The sequence below is a fragment of the Pan troglodytes genome, chromosome 12 (assembly GCF_028858775.2).
Source record: "Pan troglodytes isolate AG18354 chromosome 12, NHGRI_mPanTro3-v2.0_pri, whole genome shotgun sequence".
NCBI classification, from domain to species: domain Eukaryota; kingdom Metazoa; phylum Chordata; class Mammalia; order Primates; family Hominidae; genus Pan; species Pan troglodytes.
In genome coordinates, this window is record NC_072410.2 from 111,250,858 (window position 1) to 111,272,311 (window position 21,454).

The following is a 21,454-nucleotide window of genomic DNA, read 5'->3' on the forward strand; positions in this document are numbered from 1 at the left end:
CTTAGCACTTCCTGAGCAACTCTTCAATTCACAGGTTTTGCATTCCTCCCTTCCTTATACAGGGAGGTGGTGACCTCAGTTCTGTACTAGGTATGGCAGGTTAATTCATCACCACCTGATTTCATGCCTAACAAAATCCAGCTCATCCCTTTAAGAGGCTGTGCCCATGCACTCTGGAAGGTGAAACGAGAGATTCAAAGTCTGACCTTCACTCTTTATACCCTGATAGTGCGAACAAATCAGGCTGGCATCTTCATACTTCGGGTCGTGAATGATGTAGTCAAAGGGCAACTTCTTGAACAGCTCCAGGTCTGGCCAGGGGTCGCTAAGCTGGAGATAATGCCAGTCAGATTCTTCTCTGAGGTCTACAAGATTGGTAGAAACATAGATGTGACAAAATAGGAAGTGAAAATGATTTACAGTCATGCGTCGCTAAACAACACAGAATACGTTCTGAGAAATGCGACATCAGGCGATTCTGTCACTGTGCTAACATCCTAGAGTGCACTTACACACACCTACACGGCACAGCCTGCTACACACTAGGATGTGTGGTGTAGCCTACTGGTCTTGGGCTACTAACCTGTGAGCACGGGTGTCCAATCTTTTGGATTCCCTGGGCCACATTGGAAGAATTGTCTTGGGCCACACATAAAATACACTAACACTAATGGTAGCTGTTGAGCTTAAAAAAAAAATTGCAAAAATAATCTCGTAATGTTTTCAGAAAGTTTACAAATTTATGTTGGGCCGCATTCAAAGCTGTCCTGGGCCACATGCAGCCTGTGGGTTGGATAAGCTTGCTATATACAGCACGTTATTGCACTAAATACTGCAGGTAATTGTAACACAATGTGAAACATTTGTGTATCTTGGCCGGGCGTGGTGGCTCATGCCTGTAATCCCAGCACTTTGGGAGGCCGAGGCAGGTGGATCACCTAGGGTCAGGAGTTCGAGACCAGTCTGGCCAACACGGTAAAACCCCGTATCTACTAAAAATACAAAAATCAGCCGGGCATGGTGGCGGGCGCCTGTAATCCCAGCTACTCGGGAGGCTGAGGCAGGAGAATGACTTGAACCCAGGAGGCGGAGGTTGCAGTGAGCTGAGATCTCGCCATTGCACTCCAGCCTGGGTGACAAGCGCAAAACTCCATCTCAAAAAAAAAAAAAAAAAAAAAGAATTTGTGTATCTAAACATAGAAAAGGCATGGGGGAAATATGGTATAAAAAATGTAAAACGGTGCACTGTACCGGGCACCCACCATGCACGGGGCTTGCAGGACTGGCAGTTGTTCCGGGTGAGTCAGTGAGTAAGCGGTGAGCAAATGTGAAGGCCTGGGACATGGCCGTGCACTACTGGAGACTTGACACTCTCCTCTTAGGATACACTCGATTTATAAACGATATTTTTCTTTCTTCATTAATAAGTTAACCTTAGCTTACTATAACTTTTTTACTTTATAACCTTTTAAACTCTTTGACTCTTTTGTAATAACACTTAGCTTAAAACAAACACATTGTGCAACTGATCAAAAATGTCTTCTTTCTTGATATCCTTATGCTATGAGCTTAATATTTTAATTTTTCTACTTTTATTTGTTTTTGTTGTTTTTTTCTTGAGACAGAGTCTCGCTCTGTCACCCAGGCTGGAGTGTCACTCCAGGATGGAGTGGCACCATCTCAGCTCACTGCAATCTCCGCCTCCCGGGTTCAAGCGACTCTCCTGCCTCAGGCTGGAGTAGCTGAAATTACAGGCGCGTGCCACCACATCCAGCTAATTTTTGTACTTTTAGTAGAGACGAGGTTTCACCATGTTCGCCAGACTGGTCTCAAACTCCTGGCCTCAAGTGATCCACCCACCTCGGCCCCACAAAGTGCTGGGATTACAGGCGTGAGCCACCATGCCTGGCCCTACTTTTAAAACTTTTTGTTAAAACTAAGACAGACACACACACACTCGCCCAGCCTTTACAGCATCAGGATCATCAATATCAGTGTCTTCCACCTCCACATCTTGTCCCACTAGAAGGTCTTCAGGGGCAGCAACACTCATGGAGCTGTCATCTCCTATGAGAACAATGCCTCCTTCTGAAGCATCTCCTGAAGGACCTGCCCGAGGCTGTTCTACAGTTAACTGCTTTTTAATAAGTAGAAGGCGTATACTATAATAAAAGTATGGTAAATACATAAACCAGTAACAGTTGTTTATAATTATCAAGTGCTATGTGTTGTACATAATTGCATGTGCTAGACTGTTGATAGTACTGGCAGTGCAGGTTAATTTACACCCGAATCGCTACAAACACTTGAGTAATGCCTCTTGCCACAAATTCCGATGACTACGATATCACTAGGTGATAGGAATTTTTCAGTTCCCCTAGAATCTCATGGGACCAACGTCACAGATGCAGTCCGTTGACCAAAACGTCATTATGTGGCACACGACTAAATTTTAAATGCGCACAAAGGATGATGCTCGGAGTGGAATTGTTACTGAGTCCGTGGGCTGCTGGGAAACCCCATTGTATCTGCAAGGCTCTTGACACAAATTCCATTTTCAGGAATGTTCTAATGAGGCAAGAATGTGCATTCAGAGCTATCTCCATCCAGAGCAACAGTCTTGTGCTGTTTGCTGTGAGAATGGCTTTGCTCTCCTCTCCCTAAGTCTGACTTCCACTCCGGCCAGAGTCCTGACCCGGAGGATCTCAGCCCTGTGCTTCACCCCAGCACCATCCCCCCAGGTGACCACACTGGTGGCCAATGCCAGCAAAACCTGCATAGCTTCCTTTCTTGCCTCTATCTAAATGCCCCCCAGCCAGTATGGCTCAGCTCCTGTCACTCCACCTATAGAAAGCCTCTCAGAGTGCTCCAGCCTAGGGGCTTCTCCCTTCTGATGCCAACAACATTCGTAGCCCAAACCACACTCTTCCATTTGCCATGTCTCATCTCACATGGTGATCATTGTAGTCTATGGTGCTTACTAAGTGTCTAAGGTAGAAAAATCTAGATGGCCCAATTCAAATTATAAAACATGTTGATTATATTAAATACATGTCCTACTATAGTACACACATGGGCAGAGTGCATGTCCATAGGAAGGCAGGGGAGAAATGCCTATGAGTATTTAATAGGTTTTGGCCAAGCACAGTGGCTCACACCTGTAATCCCAGAACTTTGGGAGGCTGAAGCGTGTGGATCACTTGAGGTCAGAAGTTTGAGACCAGCCTGGCCAACATGGTGAAACCCTGTCTATACTAAAAATACAAAAATTAGCCAGGCGTGGTGGCACATGCCTATAAATCCAGCTGCTCCAGAGGCTGAGACAAGAGAATCACTTGAATCTGGGAGGTGGAGGTTGCAATGAGCCGAGATGGTGCCACTGCACTCCAGCCCGGGCAACACAGCTAGACTTTGTCTAAAAAAGACAGTCTTGGTGCTCTGTGTGTGTCACATTTAATCCCCATAAAACCCTATAAAAGAGAAATTATCCCTATTCAACAAAAGAGATAAGATTTAAAGAATGGGCTTTAACACTGAACAAACTAGGTTCAAATCCTGTCTTTATCACTGGTATGTCCAAGAAAGCAAGGAGACAAATTCAGCAGGGCTGCAGACTTCATCTGAAATGTGGTTCCAAACTGTGGGGAAACCTTAGAAAACTCAGAGCCAGCTGAAGAGCCTCTCCTTTCCTGGGAGGGAAGGCCGAGGGCTGGACGGGCTTCCTTGGCTCCAAATTTTCTCCAAGTCAAAACTGAAGCACAGTCGACAGCATCTCACCAAGTGCCCTTCAGACACTGGTGCAGCTGGCTGGCAACCTCTCCACAACACAGACAGGACTCGTCTGACAAGCTCTCTCTCCCAGCACAGCAGATTCATTGACCAGACCAAGTTTATGAGCCACTGGGAGGAGGGATGAGGAGGAAACAGGGGAGGTTATTTTACATGAGCACAAAAGGGGTGCTCAAAAAGAAGCTGACCTTAATCAGGGTAAACTCTGTTCTGGAAATGAGAACAGGATTTTCCCCACATTTCACATATTTCTATTTTGCCCCAAGACACTGACCTCCCTGCTCAGCTGCCTGAGCAGGAAACCTCTCCTGAGGGGTAAGTCTGCTTTGCAGAGGCAGCAGTCAAATCTAATTCCACCCAGCCCTGCCACTACTCAGCTGGGCTCCCAAGCATGTGATTTATCAGGAGAATGGAACATCTATCTCACCCTGGGCCTAAGAAATTAACATGGTAACTTGTGCAAAGTATCTAGGTCAGCGCTCCACATGTGGAAGGTACTCAGTAAACAGTCAGCTAATAATCATAATTGTATCACTACAGCAAAGGCCTGATACTGAGAAAAATGACTACAAGATAAATAGCACCCCCTACAAGGTCCTTGGGATGAGTCTGATCATGAATCTGAGAATTCCATCTAGAAAGTGAAATATAAAATTAAAGTCACTTGAGAAAGTGATGAAGGTGGCTCCAAGCCCACATATCCCCAAACAGATAACTCACTGATATTGATCTCCTCCTCGTCATAGACATCCACTTCTGTGAGCCGAACAAGCATCCTGGACAGGACACTGAGGAACTGCAGGTAGGCACCTGTCTTCCCGATCTGTAAAGGTATAGGAGTTAAAACCCCCAGTGAGGAAGCCCCATCCGCGTGCCAGGCACTGGCTGAACACCTGGCATGGCTCCTGACATCTGCCTCACTTAAAGATCCTGTCTTTAAAATGAGAAACCCGTGGATGCAAAGATATTTGAAGGGAAGAAGCGTGGCAGGTGGACAAATGGACTCCCACGAGCATAAGGCCTTCCTGCTTAAATATCGTCGCAAACGCATCTCTAGATTTTAACCAGCTGCATTTTTAAGCTGTTAGAAATAGAAGTTTATCATAAGCCAAAGAAAGCTGCTTCAAAAAAATAGGATACTATAAACATGCCTTATGAATCTTGCAAATTGCTTGTCTTAATCAATATGTCTGTACAAGACAGCAAAATTCATTGTATAAGACATAAAAAAAAAAGTGCTTCTTGTATTTCTCCTTCTAAACCCAGGAAAAGAACAACTTTCTTCTTCTTCCTTCTCCTGCTTCCTGTAACGTAGAGTTCCCTGCTTCCCCAGCCCAGCTTCAGGCTAGCATATCTCCTATTAATCTTAGTCCATTTTGGTTATTACTGATTGAGAAGTACCCATGGTCTGGCCCAGTACCCTCCCTGTACCACTGTATAAAGAGCCACTACAGGCGTGGGTTTCCTGGCTCACACTTGTAATCCCAGCACTTTGGGAGGCTGAGGTGGGCGGATCACGAGGTCAAGAGATCCAGACCATCCTGGCCAACATGGTGAAACCCCATCTCTACTAAAAATACAAAAATTAGCCGGGCATGGTAGCACTGCCTGTAGACCCAGCTACTCGGGAGGCTGAGGCAAGAGAATCGCTTGAACCTGGGAGGCGGAGGCTGCAGTGAGCTGAGATCGTGCCACTGCACTCAAGCCTGGCGACAGAGCGAGACTCCTTCTGAAAAATAACAATAATAATAATAATAATAAATAAAACAGCCACTCCAGGGATGTGCTTTCCAAGCACCGAGCCCAATGCCTGGTTCATGCTACAACTCAGCAAATGCCAATGAATGGAAATAACTTCACAGAGGAAAATATGACACCCAACCACAGGGAAGCTTCAGAGAAAATATCTGCAATACAGATGATAGACAAAGGACAAAAATCTGTAATATCTAAAGCACTTCCACAAATCAACAATAAAAAGTCAAATGGCCTAAAGGAAAAACAAATAAGAAAAAACAGAAAATCACTGCAAAAGAAGTATCAATGACCAGTAAAAATACAAGAATATGTCAACCTTACTAGTAAAACTGTAATGTATTATTTTTCACCCATCAAAGAGACAACGATTTTAAACTGATAATATCCAATAGTGTGAGGGTATGGAAGAAGGGAGACTCCTTGGTAAGAAACATTTTCTTTTGTCCTTTTTAAATCAGAAAAAGTAATATTGTTCATTCTACAAGTTTAAGAAACAAATGGATACTGAACCGCATCCCAGCCCCAAAGCCCAGCTCTGTCCCAAAGAGCAGATTCCAGTCCCCAGCCCTCCTCCTCCCCACAGGCTCACGCGCAGGAGATTCTGCCATTGAGAGGTGAAATGGACTTTTGCTATTAAAGAAACACCATGCATTGCAGGAGGGCTGAGATGGGGAAACAGAACCCCTAGTTCTCCGTTCGTGGTTCACTGAAACCTTCCAGTGGAGAACCCAGAGTTTTGTTTCTATTTCTCAGAGAACATGTGCAGTGGCCGAGTGAGATAACGTGGGTTGAGGAACCGTAGTCTGATACACCCAGAAAGGTCTCCTGTCCGCCCCCTACATCACACAGGGGAGGAATGGAAGCCACCAGCCCTGAGTGGCAGATGAGTCCTGCCCTTCTCCCTCCGGTCCACCCCAGGCCGTTGGAGAAGATTCCACCACGGGAAGGGTGAAAGGTGAAGATGTGGGTGCGGTCACCCCCAGGACTGCCCTCCAGATGGGAGTGTGAGGACCCCCCCGGTCCGGGGCTGTGCTGGGGCAGCGAGCAACACTCACCTGAGGGGGGCCGCTGAGCAGCAGCCTGCGGGGGTGGAAGCCGTCCACGCGGCCCTCGGCCCGGTTGCCGTAGTCCATGTGGCTGGGCCGGGGCACCGTCCACTGCCGGTAGTAGAGGGACTGCTCGGTGGATGTCATGGTCTTGCTGAGCAGGGGGCGGAAAGAGCTGGCCCACATGACCGAGGGGGAGGGCAGGAGGGAGGCGGCCTTGGGCAGGCCGCTGCTGTCAGTGGACACAACCATGTCGTACACGAGCTTGGGCAAGAAGACGATGGGCGGCTGGCGGCAGGCCTTGGTCAAGGAGCACTGGGAGGCCTGCAGGACCCACGTGCCGGCAGCGGGCGCCACGGACGAGGAGGATGAGCCCGAGGAGGAGGACAGCTGGGAGCACGACGAGGTGACCGACACCTGGACGCTCCTCTGGCCGGTCCTGAGGCTACAGTCGGGCTGGGGCGTCAGCCCGGGACTGTGCCTGCTGATGGCCGAGGGTGGCCCCTGACTTGCCCGGGGCCTCTGTTTCTCACCAGGGGCTCTGCCCTCCTCTGCGGGGCCACAGGGCTGGGGCGACCTGGCATGCTCTCCCTGGGGGAGTGCTGTGGGCTGAGCCGAGGACTCGCCACTGAGCGCTGAACCTGAGGAGAGACGAACATGGTCAGGGACGTCCTAGAAGGTACCTGTCCCAGGAGTCACCCATCCCAGGAGTGACCTGTCCCAGGAGTGGCCCATCCCAGGAGTGACCTGTCCCAGGAGTGGCCCATCCCAGGAGTGACCTGTCCCAGGAGTGGCCCATCTCAGGGGCGACTCGTCCCAGGAGTGAGCTGTCCCAGAACTTGCCGGCGGCTCCTGTTTCTGCCCCAGGCCCCCTGTACTGTTTCAGGCAAACGGACCCAGTGGTTGCGGTGCTGGCTTTTCTGACTGAGCTCCTGCCTATGAGGCAGGGCTTCTTTCAGTCCCCGAGCTCTGGGCTGAGGGTGAAGAGGCTCAGTGCTGACTCCATCGGGGGCATCTGGGAGGGAGACCCCAACCACCAGCTCACTGCTGTGCACAGGCGCGGGAGGTGAGGGGAAAAGAAGGGCGGCCCCAGATGCCCCCTAGCCAGTCTCCTGGTGGGCTCTGAACTCTAACCTTTCCCCGTCCCAGACCAAACAGCAGCGACTCTCAGCCGCTCCCTCAGCCACAGCTAGGCACACCCCCGGCCCCAACAACAGGAGCCTGCGGCCACCGCACACACCCGTCCCCGCACCCAGGCCCTGCACGTCTCGCCCCTGAGCCTCTCGGCCCTTAAGGCTTCCTGCACTTGCAACACCTTCCGCAAGGCCTGACTGAGGGTCAGCTGCTCTCTCAAACCTGTGGTAACCTCACCTACCCTGACATCTGCCCTCTGCCTTGGGACAAAATTACAGACTTCTTCATATGTGAAGTGAAAATGTGTGCAAAAGACTACTGCAAAATAACACGTCTTTTATGAGAACAATGAGTTCATTCCCTGAGGTCACGTCTACATCTCATTTATCCTTCAGTGCTGACCCAGATAGCAAGTAGGCCCTCGGAATGCTTTTGGCGGAAAGACAGGGACTGTGCGTGCTGATGGCCGACGGTGGCCCCTGACTTGCCCGGGGCCTCTGTTTCTCACCAGGGGCTCTGCCCTCCTCTGCGGGATCCTGACTACTCTCGGAGACAGAGGAACCCCTTAGGGCAGAGACCGTGTGGAGCCTGTGGTTGGCACTGCCCACCCGCTGTGGCTGTGGCTACACGGAAGGCTCATGAGCTTGTGTTGCCTTTTGTTGCTCTTCCCCCAGTGAAGTCTCCATGTCTACTTCTCTCCTTGCGCTCAGCTCCTCTCCCCACAGGGCACAGGGTTTTCCCAAACCAACAATGGCAGGGAGAACACCCGGGGACACGCCCCTAACACGGCCAGGACTCAGCCTGAGGCCCCAGCCACAGTGAGGGGCAGGGTCCACGGTCTCGCCCTGAGGACAGGGGCAGCAGAACCCCTACAGTCTTGCTCAGTCTTCAAGTTCTCCGATCCGAAGTTGACCACAACATTTACTCTCTAGAGAGTCCAGCACTTCAAAGATTTCCTTATCTTTCCAGTTCTGATGGAAAATAAAGGATCAGCAAATAGCCCTCTATAGGTTTCTTTTCATTCTCTGAAACCTCAAAAATCAGTCCGCTGGTCTGGTCCTTCCCGTGTGGGAAGACTCACCGGAAGCCTTGGAGGAGAGGGATGAGGATGCTGAGTCGTGGGAGCGGGACCTCTCCCTTTTCATGGGGCTTCTCTTCTCCGAGGTAGAGCCTGTTCCAAAACACACACGCTGAGAATGCACCGAAATCACCATTCCTGACATTTGCCCAGCACTTCACAGTGTGTAAAGTGTGTTCCCATGCATCACCTCTCCCCATCCATTTACTCATTCACTGCCATCTTCCAGGCCCCCACCATGGACAGAGCACTGAGGAGACAGGAGGGAGTGGGCTGCAGTGCAGGGAGGCACTCTGGGTGCAGCGAAGGCTCCTGCCCATGAGGCACAGCTGCAAGCTGGTGGAGGAGATGCAAAGAGAGAGGGGTCGGGGAGCCTGGGGGAAAAGCAGGGCATCTCCTGGAAGAGGGGGCATCTGGCCGTCGCCCTGAAGGGCCTCAGGGTTTTGCAGGTAAAGTAGAGAAAGGAAAACTCTGAGCAGCAGGAAGGGCAGCCGTGCAGCACAGAAGCCAGAAGGGCAGGGCACAGCCTGGCCACTGCAAGTTTAACGTGGGCCAGTGCCCAGTGCAGTGGGGGCTGTGGGTAGAGAGGAGCAGATAGTGAAACTAAAGAAGGGGGTCCTGAGATGCCAGGGAGCACGGAGACGTGTAGCAGATACTCACAAATGAAAGAACTAAATCAGAGTCTCTGCCGTGCTTCGAAAAGATGGCTACAGGCGGGCAGGCCTTTCCATCTACATTTTACAGACGAGCAAGCTGAGGCTAAGAGAGGTCCCACAGTCAAGACAGACAAGGCAGACCACAGACCCGCGCTGGTGCCCACACCCATCTCCTTCCATTCCACACACTCCACAAATGCTTTCTAGTTTTTGAATGATTGTCTACGTCTTTCTCATCACATTGTTGGCTATAGTCAATGCCTTGCGATGTTATCATTTATGTGTCCTATTAAAAAGACAGCATCAGATTTGAAGAGTCTGCAAATGAGCCTGTTTTCATACTTCTTAAAAATGGACAGCACGCTGTTGGGTTGATTCACAGAGGAAATAAACAAGCAAATCACACTAGGTGGGAATTCCACCAGTGAGTGGAACAAGGAACTCTAAGAAATTTTGAACTTGAACTCTAAGAAATCTTAATTTTTCTTCCTATTCTTTAAGAATTCTAGAACTAGGAAAAACCTATAGGGATTTCCATTTTCTCACACCACCAAAAGAGATGGGGAGAAAACAAACAAAATCTGAATTCAGTGAGAGCTCTGCCATTTCATCCAACACTGGAGACCTCTCATCCAGAGCCGCTGTCCAGCAGACACGTCCCAGGACCCTGCTGAACTGGAGACAGCTGTCTCCATAAGCACAGGCAGCCTCAAAGCTCAGAAGCCAAGAAAGACATGCAGACAGGGACACGTAGGCTGAGGGCAGCCATCCCTCACCTTCTGTCCCCAGCTCCTCATCCTCGTTGTCTGTGCTGCTCAGCTTCTCGGCATCACTCTCCAAGGCCTCGTTCCTAGCCCCCTTCTCCAAGGGAACCTCGTTGCTCACAAAGTAGGCAGCCAGGCCCAGCTCCTGCTCCAAGGCTGTTCTCACCAAGCAGGAGGAGTTTATCAATCGCAGGTCACAGTACCTCAAAGACCTAGCAAGACACAGAAGAAGGTGTCTGTTTAGTGCTTTCCACAAGTGGAGTGCTGTTCCCACTGCGGCAGGCAGCACTGATCAGGACCACACCCCACCTTCCTGGTGAGGACCCAAGGACTCGTACAAGTGGAAAAGCCAACAGTGTTACTGGGAGCTTGCAGCAACAAATTCAGTATAATAGTAAATCTTTGGGGACACCCACTATGCATTTAGCTCTGTGCTGCACTAACTTTTGGGTCAGATAAAAAAGGGGCTTGCAGCACTTTGGGAGGCCGAGGCGGGCGGATCACAAGGTCAGGAGATCGAGACCATCCTGGCTAACACGGTGAAACCCCGTCTCTACTAAAAATACAAAAAATGAGCCAGGCGTGGTGGCAGGCGCCTGTAGTCCCAGCTACTCGGGAGGCTGAGGCAGGAGAATGGAGTGAACCCAGGAGGCAGAGCTTGCCGTGAGCCGAGATTGTGTCACTGCAATCCAGCCGGGGCGACAGAGCCAGACTCCATCTCAAAACAAAACAAACAACAACAACAACAACAAAAAGGGGGGGCTTGAACCTGAGCTCTGCTACTTCCTAGTGACAGAAGCCATGACAAGCTGCACAACTTCTCTGAGGCTCTGATTTTTTCATCTGAAAGATGGGAATGAATATTAATAACCATCTGGCTGGGCGTGGTGGCTCACGCCTGTAATCCCAGCACTTTGAGAGGCGAAGGCGGGCCGATCACTTGAGGTCAGGAGTTCAAGACCAGCCTAACCAACATGCCAAAACCCCATCTCTACTAAAAATACAAAAATTAGCCGGGTGTGGAGGCAGGTGCCTATAATCCCAGCTCCTCGGGAGGCTGAGGCAGGAGAATCACTTGAACCCAGGAGGCGGAGTCTGCAGTGAGTTGAGATCGCACCACTGCACTCCAGCCTGGGCAACAGAGTGAGACTCCATCTCAAAAAAAAAAAAAAAAAATCTAAGTCCGCTGTGATAAAGATTAAATGTAATCAGTGAGCATTTAATTATTCAATCCAAGTGAACACAGGCCAGGGTACTAGATGCTAGAAATATGATGGCAATCAAGTCGGACACCAACAAGCAATGCTATCTGTGAGCAGCAGAGGAAAGGCCAACCCCGTGCTCAGACTTGCGCAGCAGAAACACAACCAAGGCAAAGGGCTTAGAGAGGGGTACGTGAGGGTTCCAGTGGGGGCTCTGAAACTTAATGCTCGTGACCTCAGGCAAATGATCGTTCATTGACTCAACCATGAAGCAGGATGGTAATACTACTGCAGCAAGGAGTAAGTTTCATATGAAAAGTCTATCATGATGCCTGGTACAAAGAAGGTACCAGAAGGTACCTGGTACTCAGCAAATGCTTGCTAAAATTTAAAATAGATTAAGACATTGTCTCAGTCCTTAAGGAGTTGAAGAAGAAAAGAATTAATCCATGTGAAATAGCAACAAGCAAGGTCCAATGTTCTGGAACCCCCTTCCCCTGGCCCATGAGTATGCAGCATGCACAGGGCCGTTTGCTGAAGTGTGGGGTGCTCCTGGGGGAAGAAGCCAGGCCCACTGCTGGCCAGACTGGCTTAATCTCAGTAAGCCTCAGTTTCTTCATCCGTAAAATGGGACTACTGAAATAGCACCCTTCCCCCAGGATTAAGGTGAGAGTAAAATGAAATAAAACCTAAAAGAAGAATCTAGGACAGTTCCCAGAACATAACAGGAATTCCACTGATGTCGGCTTTTGCTATCTTTTGCTGGCCGTCTGCTCTTCTCCACGGGTATGAAGTCTCTAAAACCCAATCTGTCACTACCAATCCAAGAAACTGCCTTACAGGAGGCCCAGTGACCTGAGTCTCGAGTGTCTGCATGTCTGTGTGGTGGCCTAGAGACCCCCCACACCAGCGGACATCGAGTGGATATGTGGCTAAGACTTTCCAGGCTGTGATGGATTCAGAGGGACACATCTTTTGAGACAGTCCACTCTGTGCTGGAAGAACCAGCTCTTCCCGAGCAGCGTCAGTTGCCCCCACTCCCAGAATGCCTCCTAAGCCAGGAGGGCCCAGGCATTGCGGCAGCCTAGGTACCAGCAGGAACTGTGGCTGCATCTCCTGGAGAGGATGCCGTACTGTCCCAAGCAGAACTGCCATCCCCAGCACACACAGAGCGCCCCATGGGGAGACACTGAACTCAGGAGGCATGAAATCCTGACTCCACCTGCAGAGCCTCCACCCGTAGAGCCTGGCAACAGCCGTCACCACGAGCCCAAACAGTGCCTTTCTGAGAATCAGGAAAAGGGGCACGGACCTCAGACGCACTCAGGCCCCTGCTGGGAAAGCCACGATGAAGGCCCCACCCACGGGGCCTGTGAATGTGAGTGGTGCTGCCTACCGTCAGGGCACAGCAGCCCCCCTGACATGCTCCCTGAGGGGGCCCAGGCAGCCAGCTCCTCAGAGACCCCCAGGGGCATAACCCCTCCACTCACCTCGGCAAGGACTCCCCATGCGGGTCCATCCCACTGAAGATCAGGATGCAAGGCAGACCCTCCAGCTCCAAGTAAGTCTGGGGTCTCCACTCCACATCCTCGATTTTCTGCCACATCTACAGATAACGAAAAAGAAATAAAGCCACAGACGCCTCTCTTCCCAACCAGCCCAGCTCAGAGGAATCCTGATGGCCTCCCACACCAATTTAAACTCCTTGAACTATATCTTCTGACCAAAAGGAAATTTCTTTAGACTGCAAATAAGCACACCATCCACTTGGCCACCGTATTTTCAGTCGTCTAGAACATGGAGACTAGCCAGCCAGAACATGTTCAAGACATCTCTATCAGCTGACCAGCTCCGTGAAAGGAAGTCTATGTTGTCAGCTGCTCCTTAAGTCTTTTTTTTTTTTTTTTTTTTGAGACAGAGTCTCGCTGAGTCACCCAGGCTGGAGTGCAGTGGCGCAATCTCAGCTCACTGCAACCTCCACCACCAGGGTTCAAGTGATTCTCCTGCCTCAACCTCCCGAGTAGCTGGGACTACAGGCGCACGCCACCCCATCTGGCTAATTGTTGTATTTTTAGTAGAGACAGGGTTTCTCCATGCTGGCCAGGCTTATCTCGAACTCCTGACCTCAAGTGATCCGCCCGCCTCGGCCTCCTAAAGTGCTGGGATTACAGGCGTAAGCCACCACGCCCAACCAGCTGTTCCTTATGTCTTGCCTGTGCTCTCTCCTGACAGCGTCCTCCCTTTCATTCCTGTTTTCCACTCATTTGTTCTTTCCCTAAACCTTTTGCATTTTCTGTCACCTGCAGATTGAGTGAGAACCTACTATGGGCCAGGCGCTGTGCTAGGCTTTGGGGGCTGAGTTCTGTGGGGATGGCCATTGCCCCCCACCATCTGGGAGAGGGGCTGGATGACAGGCAGGGAGCATGGCACTGCCCTGGGCATGGCAGAGGGGGAGGGTGGCTTCCTGAAAGAGGAAAGACACCAACCTAAGTGCTGCAGAAAATAAGCAGGGCAGCTCACACCTGGAACCCAGCACTTTGGGAGGCTGAGGCAGGAGGATCGCTTGAACTCAGGAGTTTGAGATCAGCCGGGGCAACATGGAGAAAATTTTAAAAATTTTAAAAATTAGCCGAGTGTGGTGGCACACGCTGGTGGTTCCAGCTACTCAGGAGCCTGAGGTGGGAGGATCCCTGGAGCCCAGGAGCTCAAGGCTGCAGTGAGCTGTGATCACGCCACCGCACTCCAGCCTGGGCCACAGAGTGAGACCCTGTCTCAAAGGGGAAAATAAAGAAGCATCAGCTAAACAAAGAAGAGAGGAAATGGATGCCCAGGAAAAAAGAAAGCAGGCTGCTGCCCAGAGGTCTAAAGTCATAAGGCAATGCTGCAGGGGTGTGGCGGTGCTGCTGGGGCGGAGGGCAGAGGTGGGGAAGCACAGAGAGGAGGCTGAGGGGTGGCCGGGTCTAGGGAAGCCACGTTGGCCACGCTGGGGGGTTCGTGACACTCCCTGCCTCTGGTGGGCCCCTCAGCTCTCCCAGGTACCCCCAGGCCCTCCGCCCCTCCCTGCGCACAGCACCTACCCTGAGCTGCTTTACGAAGTGCTTCCCCACGGTGACGCCTGAGCTGGGACTGCCCAGGATGATCTCAAAGTGCTCCTCCAGCGCCAGCCGGGCCCGCACGTGGGCCAGCCGCTCATAGGCCACGGCCGCCAGGGGCGAACAGGGCACCCGCAGCAGGACCATGAGCCCGTGGCCGCAGGGGCACTGCTTCGGGGAGTTGAGGAGGTTCTGCGTGATCTCCAGCGTCTCCACCGACGTGTAGTTCTTCATCTGCGGGAGGCCGCTTACGGCCATCAGGGCGGCCGCGTAGTGCTGCACGAGAACAAAGGTCCTGATCACCGCGCTGTGCAGGCGGGGGAACCTGCAAGGAACACAGAGAGACCATGCCTGTGACGGCCGCGCCCGCCGGCCTGCTGCTGCCAAGTCACTCAAGACATCCGTCACTCTAGCACAGGCAACTCCGGCATTATACACAGTTGTGTTGCCTCTGGAAGGTGGTTGTGGGAACCTGAATGAGAAGCCTTCTTTAGAAACCAAATTATACAGTCCTTTGTTTTTTCCAGCTGGAAAACAAAAACATAGGTTTGTTGTTATTATGTTTTTCCAGCATTTGGCACTTAGTAGCTGCTCAATAAATATTTGTCCAATGAATGAGCAGATGAATAAATGGTATAAATGCCTATTTTGTCTCTATCAGCACAATGTGCAGCTCTCTGAGGAGGGGACTAAGTTGCCTCTGGTTCCTATTAGAAACAGGAGAACCACCAGCAATCAATATGGAAATGCAGCTACCGGAGGCCCGAGTTCTAAAGGCCCATCTCTGTGTTCACTTCGATCACAGTGAATTATTAGAAATATAACTAAACGTATTTTGACAGACGAATTACAAATCAGAACATATCCAGCCAAATCAAGAATCTCAGTTTTTGCTTCAGAAACTGTGGTTACTATATGTGTCCCCACACAAAGGTGGTGGCTGCTCCCACAACCACCTGCTCTCCTAGAGTGGCTCTGACCCGTTAGTCAAACAAACCCCAGGGCACCAATGGAAAAGCCCAGGTCCCTGTAGATGATGGTGTTTCTCAACGTGAATAAATAAATTGGTATCCAGTTTATGCACAATGTTCTTCTGGGTTGGTTGAGCTGGAATGGGTCCTCCTGACTCTGGCTTTTTGTAGCAAAGGTAAGGTAGTTTCTCGACCTACAAAAATGAGTACCATACCGTGGCCATGCCACCCTGTGAGTTCTATCAGGGCAGCCAGCTCGCCTTCCTACAGCACTTGACAGCATTTCTGACATTGCGATGACATCCCTGCTCCTTCTTCCTGACCATTCTCCTCCTTTTCTTCATGTTTCCTTCAGCACTTCATCCACTACGCAGGTCACATAAGCTGGAAGCTGGCCTGGCAAGCTTGCCATTACCAGGGCTGTCTAGGAAGGTATAACTGGTCCACAGACTCTGGCATGAAGGGGACTCAGCAGCCCAGGGACTGCTCTACCTACCCCTGGTGCACCTGTCAAATAATGCCCAGGAAACGGATTGCCTGAGGTCAGGCGTTTGAGGCCACCCTGGCCAACATGATGAAACCCTGCCTCTACTAAAAATACAAAAGTTAGTCAGGCATGGTGGCACACGCCTGTAATCCCAGCTACTTGGGAGGCTGAGGCAGGAGAATCGCTTGAACTCAGGAGGTGGAGGTTGTGGCAAGCCAAGATCATGATCACCACTGCACTCCAGCCTCGGCCACAGAGCGAGACTCCATCTCTAAATAAATAAATAATTAAATAAATAAAAATAATAATGCCCAGGAAGAAAGAAAGAAAGTGCAGTAGGGAAAATGGGCTCTGCTCAAAGGACAGAGACTTCTGCTTCTGACAAGATGGAGCAACGGGATCAGGTTTATCCTCCCATCTGAAACAGCTGAAAAACTGAACACACAAATGAAACAACTGCATTTCAATACATGGGACATCAGGCAGTGAAAGACAGTGATCCTAACAATGTGAGACAAATTAGGTGAGTCCCCCAGCTTCTGCCTACAGTTTCTGGGATGTACTCAGGAAGAAGGAAGCCAGCCAAAGCTCGGTGGTCTCCCTGAGTTGAGGAGAGGTATCAGATTCCAGGAAAGCCAAGGCAGCTAGAGATCACAGGGCAAAGTACCAAAGAGGAGAGATCTGCAGAGGGTCTCCCTAAAGTCTTCAGTTGATATGAGCAGTGCACATATGTAAGGAAATGACCCAAAGCCAAAACAAGAATCCTTTGGTTGCAAACGAATTAAAGGGAACAATGTCTCAAGTTCATGTAGGGCTGGGAATAGTTCCTGTTTCCACAGCCAACATGGAACACCTCGGAGTCATGAAACATTGTAGAGTACTTACTCAGAGGATTTTGTCTCAGTAATGGGCAAAGTTAGCACTACATTAAATACTGCTCTGGTCCTGCCTAACAAAGTTTAAAACCAAGACCTGGAAGGATTAAACTGTGTGCAAGTAACTTAGTTGTATCACAAAAACACCTCAGTATTTATAGACATACAAATATATCTAGCACCCAACAAGGTAAAATTAACAACGTCTGGTATTCTCTCAAAAATTACCAGACATGTAAATAAGCAGGCAAATATGATCCATAATAAAGGGGGGGAACCAATTGATCAGTAGAAACTGACCTAGGAATGACACAGATGACAGAATTTGCAGACAGCAAAATTAAAACAATTATTGTAACTATATTCTATATGGTTAAAAATCTAGAGGAAAGACTGAACTTGTTGAGTGAAGATATAAAAATCACAAATTAAATTCTAGAGATGAAATCTTCAATGTCGTAGATAGAAAATAAACTAGACCCTGAATTCTCATGGGAGCTATGATCTTTGTATGTGACCTTGCCCTGCCAGCCACAATAGGGTGGTTCAGGTATGGAAACCCAACTCAGGCTGAGCCAGTCTTCTCTTGGGATTTTTCAAACAATAAGAAAGAATAAGTCCCCCTCTGCAATCTAGAGACCATGAGGCTCAGCATCAAGCAGTGGTAATGTTTTTCAGTGCACAGAGGAAGACACTGTGCAGTGAGATACAATAAAACCATCATACAGATACCAAAGACAAAACAACACAGTCTTGGCGGTGTTTGAATAAACTTAAGTTGTTAGGTATCTCTGCTGTTCTATGGTTTATTTGTTCAACCTTTCCTATTATTTTATGAGTCAATACATCCCTCTCTTTTTCTGAAAAGAGTTCAAGTTGAGTTTCTGTTACTTGCAACAAAGAGTCCTGATTAATAAACACAGTAACTATGTATCATCAATGTGTATGTACATCAATGCACGTGACACCTGAAATTGTCTCTTTTCTCTTAGGAATCTTGTCATAAAACTGTGCTTTTATAAGATAAATATATATATATGTATATGTACATATATGTATATATGTATATATGTGTATATATGTATATATGTGTGTATATATGTGTGTGTATATATATGTATGTGTGTATATATATATACACACACACACACACACATACATATACTGGATGAAATTGGCAGCAGATTACATAACATAGAAAATAAGATTAATAAACTTGAAAACACAGCAATAGAAACTAAAATGTTCCAGCACTTTGGGAGGCCAAGGCAGGAGAATCACTTGAGTTCAAGACCTTGGCAATATAGCAAGAAAAATTTTTAAAAATTGGCCAGGCATGGTGGCATGCACCTGTAGTCCCAGCTGTTTGGGAAGCTGAGATAGGGGGATGGCTTGAGCCCAGGAGTTTGAGGTTACAATGAGCTATGATCATGCCACTGCACTTCAGCCTGGGCAACAGCCCTAAAATATTCTTTCTCTAAAAAATAATAATAATAGGCTAGGCATGGTGGCTCACGCCTGTAATTCCAGCACTTTGGGAGGCCATGGCAAGCAGATCATGAGGTCAGGAGATCGAGACCATCCTGGCCAACATGGTGAAACCCTGTCTCTACTAAAAATACAAAAATTAGCTGGGTGTGGTGGTGTGTGCCTGTAATCCCAGCTACTCAGGAGGCTGAGGCAGGAGAATCACTTGAACCCGGGAGGCGGAGGTTGCAGTGAGCCAAGATCGTGCCTCTGCACTCCAGCCTGGCAACAGAGTGAGACTCCATCTCAAATAATAATAATAATAATGAAACTAAAATCAAATAGCAATCAATTAAAAGGCAGAGATTGTCACATTTGATTAAAAAGCAAGACTCAACTATAAGCTGCCTACAAGAAACGAAGTTTAAACACAAAAAGAGAAACATGCTCAAAGTAAAAGGATAAAAAATTATAATCTATAGTTACACTAGTCAAAAGAAAACTAGAATAACTATATTAATATCAGAAGAGATTATAGAGCTATAAATAATATTCTTTGGGTCATTTGAAAATAATAAAGGAGTCAACTTATCAAGAGACACTTCACCAAAGATGATACACAAATGGCAGATAAACATAGGAAAAGATGTTCAACATCATCAGTCATTGGAGAAATTAAAATTAAAATTACGAGCTACCACCTCATACCTATTAGAATGAATAAAATTTAAAATACTGACCATACCAAGTGCTGACAAAGATGTGGAGCCACTGAAATTCTGATGGGAATGTAAAATGAACGACAGCTGACCCTTGAATAACACGGGTTTGAACTTCAAGGGTCCACTTGTATGTGGATTTTTAACCAAATGCAAATCAAAAATACAGTATTTTCTAGACGTGAAACCCATGTACATGGATAGCTGACTTTTGCTTACATGTGGGTTCCAGAGGGCTGACCGTGGGACTGGAGTATGCATGGATTTTGGTATGGCGGGGACAGTTCTGGAGTTAACCCCCCGTGTATACCAAGGGACAGCTACGCTTCAGAAAACAATTTGGCAGCTTGTGAAAAAGTTAAACATACACCTATCAAATAACCCAGCCATTTCACAACTAGGTGTTTACCCATGAAAAGGGAAAGTATATGTCTATACAAAGCTTTGTACATGAATGTTCATAGCACCTTTATCTGTAAGAGCCAAAACCGAAAAACAACCTAACTGCCTCTTAACCAGTAAATAAACAAACTAGTATGGCCATACAATAGTATTCTATTCTAGAATACCAGCAGTAAAAAGGAACAAACTATTGATACATAAAACAACATGGATGGATTTCAATATAATTATACAGAGTGAAAGATGCCAGGCCAAAAACAGAGTACCTATTGTACAATTCCATTTATATAAAACTCTAGAAAATGCAAACTACATTTCTACAGTGGGAAAAGGACAGGAGGAAGGAACTACAAAGGGGCAGGAGAAAACTGTTTTTCATTACCTTTTGGTGACCAGTCTATACGTGGATCAAAATGCAAATTGAATACTTTAAATATGTACAGCCGGGCGCGGTGGCTCACGCCTGTAATCCCAACACTTTGGGAGGCTGAGGTGGGCGGATCACGAAGTCAGGAGTTCGAGACCAGCCTGACCAACGTGGTGAAACCCCATCTCTACTAAAACTACAAAAATTAGCTGGGTGTGGTGGCGAGTGCCTGTAACTCCAGCTACTTGGGAGGCTGAGGCAGGAGAATTGCTTGAACCTGGGAGGCAGAGGTTGCAGTGAGCTGAGATCACGCCATTGCACTTCAGCCTGGGCAACAGAGTGAGACTCTGTCTCAAAAAAAAAGGAAAGCAAAAAAAGGATATACGGTCTACTGGCTGTCAGTTATTCCCCATTAAAGCTGCTGTGTAAAAAAAAAAAAAAGAAAAAAGCAGCGGGCTCTGGTGCCCAGCTCCAGACGGTACCCCAAGGTCAGGCACAGAAATGCACCCTAGCTGTGGCACAGCAGGGAACTATGCCCACCCTTAAGCCTCTGTGGTAGGTACTAAAGGGAAAAAGTTCCATAGACAATATATTAGAATAAAAATAGGAGTTGTCAAAGGTCTAGATCTTTTGTTTTTAAGTCACAGTAGGTTTGTGTCCAACTGACAGTCCTATAAGCAGTTTTCCCAGCTGTATGCTGGCGTTTATGGCACATGGAGGACTAACAGTCTGGCCACACACATGGTGGCAAGAGGCAGTAACCCCATGTTCTAACCTTTATCTCCTTCTGTTCAAATTACCAGTTTCAAGAGAGTTCTCCAGACAAATGATTTCTAGTAAAGGCAGTGCGGTATGGTAGAAAGATGTCAAACCTGTCTGCAGTCCATGTTGCCACCAACAGGCTGCATGAACTCGGGCAAATCACTCTCCCACTCTGGGCTTCAGTTCCCACAATTATAAAATGAGGTGGTTGGGCCAAATAATTCCTAGCAGTTCCTATGACTCTCCATACTTCAACAATCCAGGGTTTGAAATTCTCTTTTCACCCAGTGAGACATAAGATTTAATCTCTGCAACACTTCTAGTTTAGCAGAGGGGGAGAGAGAAGAGAGGATGATGATGGTGAATAGTGGTGGAGGTGGTGGTGCTAGCAGCCAACAGAAGCATGTAATGTGTGCCAGGCCCTGTTTCCAAAGCTTTAGGTGTATGAATCCATTTAATCCTTATAGTACCTCTATGATGTAGGTGTTATCATCCCCAAAGAAAATCGAGAAACTTTCTCAAAGTCTCACAGCTGGTTAATGGCAGATTCAGGATTCAAACCCAGGAAGGATGATTTTGGAGCCTGAGCTCTCAGCATGCAACTGTTACTGAATGTGCACACGTACATTAGCTCATGAAACTCTAAGAAGCCACCAGGAAGGTGGATTTCTACAGGTCAGGGTACAGAAGTTTAGACAGGTTAGATGATTTGCCAAGGTTAAAACTAATAGAGGGTAAACCAAGATGTACTGGCATGGTGGTCACAGCCCACCCTTTACTAGCTGTGAGACTTTGGTCAATGTGGCTTGGTGGCTACGTGGTTTTGGAGCCAAGCAAGCAGGGTTGGGGTCCAGTTTCACTATAAATCCCCCGTGTGACTCTGGA

The 21,454-nt window shown here is 48.3% G+C and overlaps 1 protein-coding gene across 13 annotated transcripts in view; it reads right to left on the reverse strand.

Moving 5' to 3' along the window:
- Nucleotides 1–21,454, reverse strand: part of GREB1 (growth regulating estrogen receptor binding 1) — a 161,365-nt gene that overhangs the window by 17,782 nt on the left and 122,129 nt on the right. For all 13 annotated transcript variants that reach the window (XM_063789305.1, XM_054678260.2, XM_016947336.4 and 10 more), the window contains 7 exons: nucleotides 14,505–14,844; nucleotides 12,918–13,033; nucleotides 10,238–10,437; nucleotides 8,809–8,898; nucleotides 6,603–7,234; nucleotides 4,510–4,612; nucleotides 207–365 (listed from right to left, as the gene is read on the reverse strand). In XM_063789305.1, the coding sequence (XP_063645375.1) occupies nucleotides 207–365; nucleotides 4,510–4,612; nucleotides 6,603–7,234; nucleotides 8,809–8,898; nucleotides 10,238–10,437; nucleotides 12,918–13,033; nucleotides 14,505–14,844 (1,640 nt within the window). The remainder of the gene's footprint in view (nucleotides 1–206; nucleotides 366–4,509; nucleotides 4,613–6,602; nucleotides 7,235–8,808; nucleotides 8,899–10,237; nucleotides 10,438–12,917; nucleotides 13,034–14,504; nucleotides 14,845–21,454) is intronic.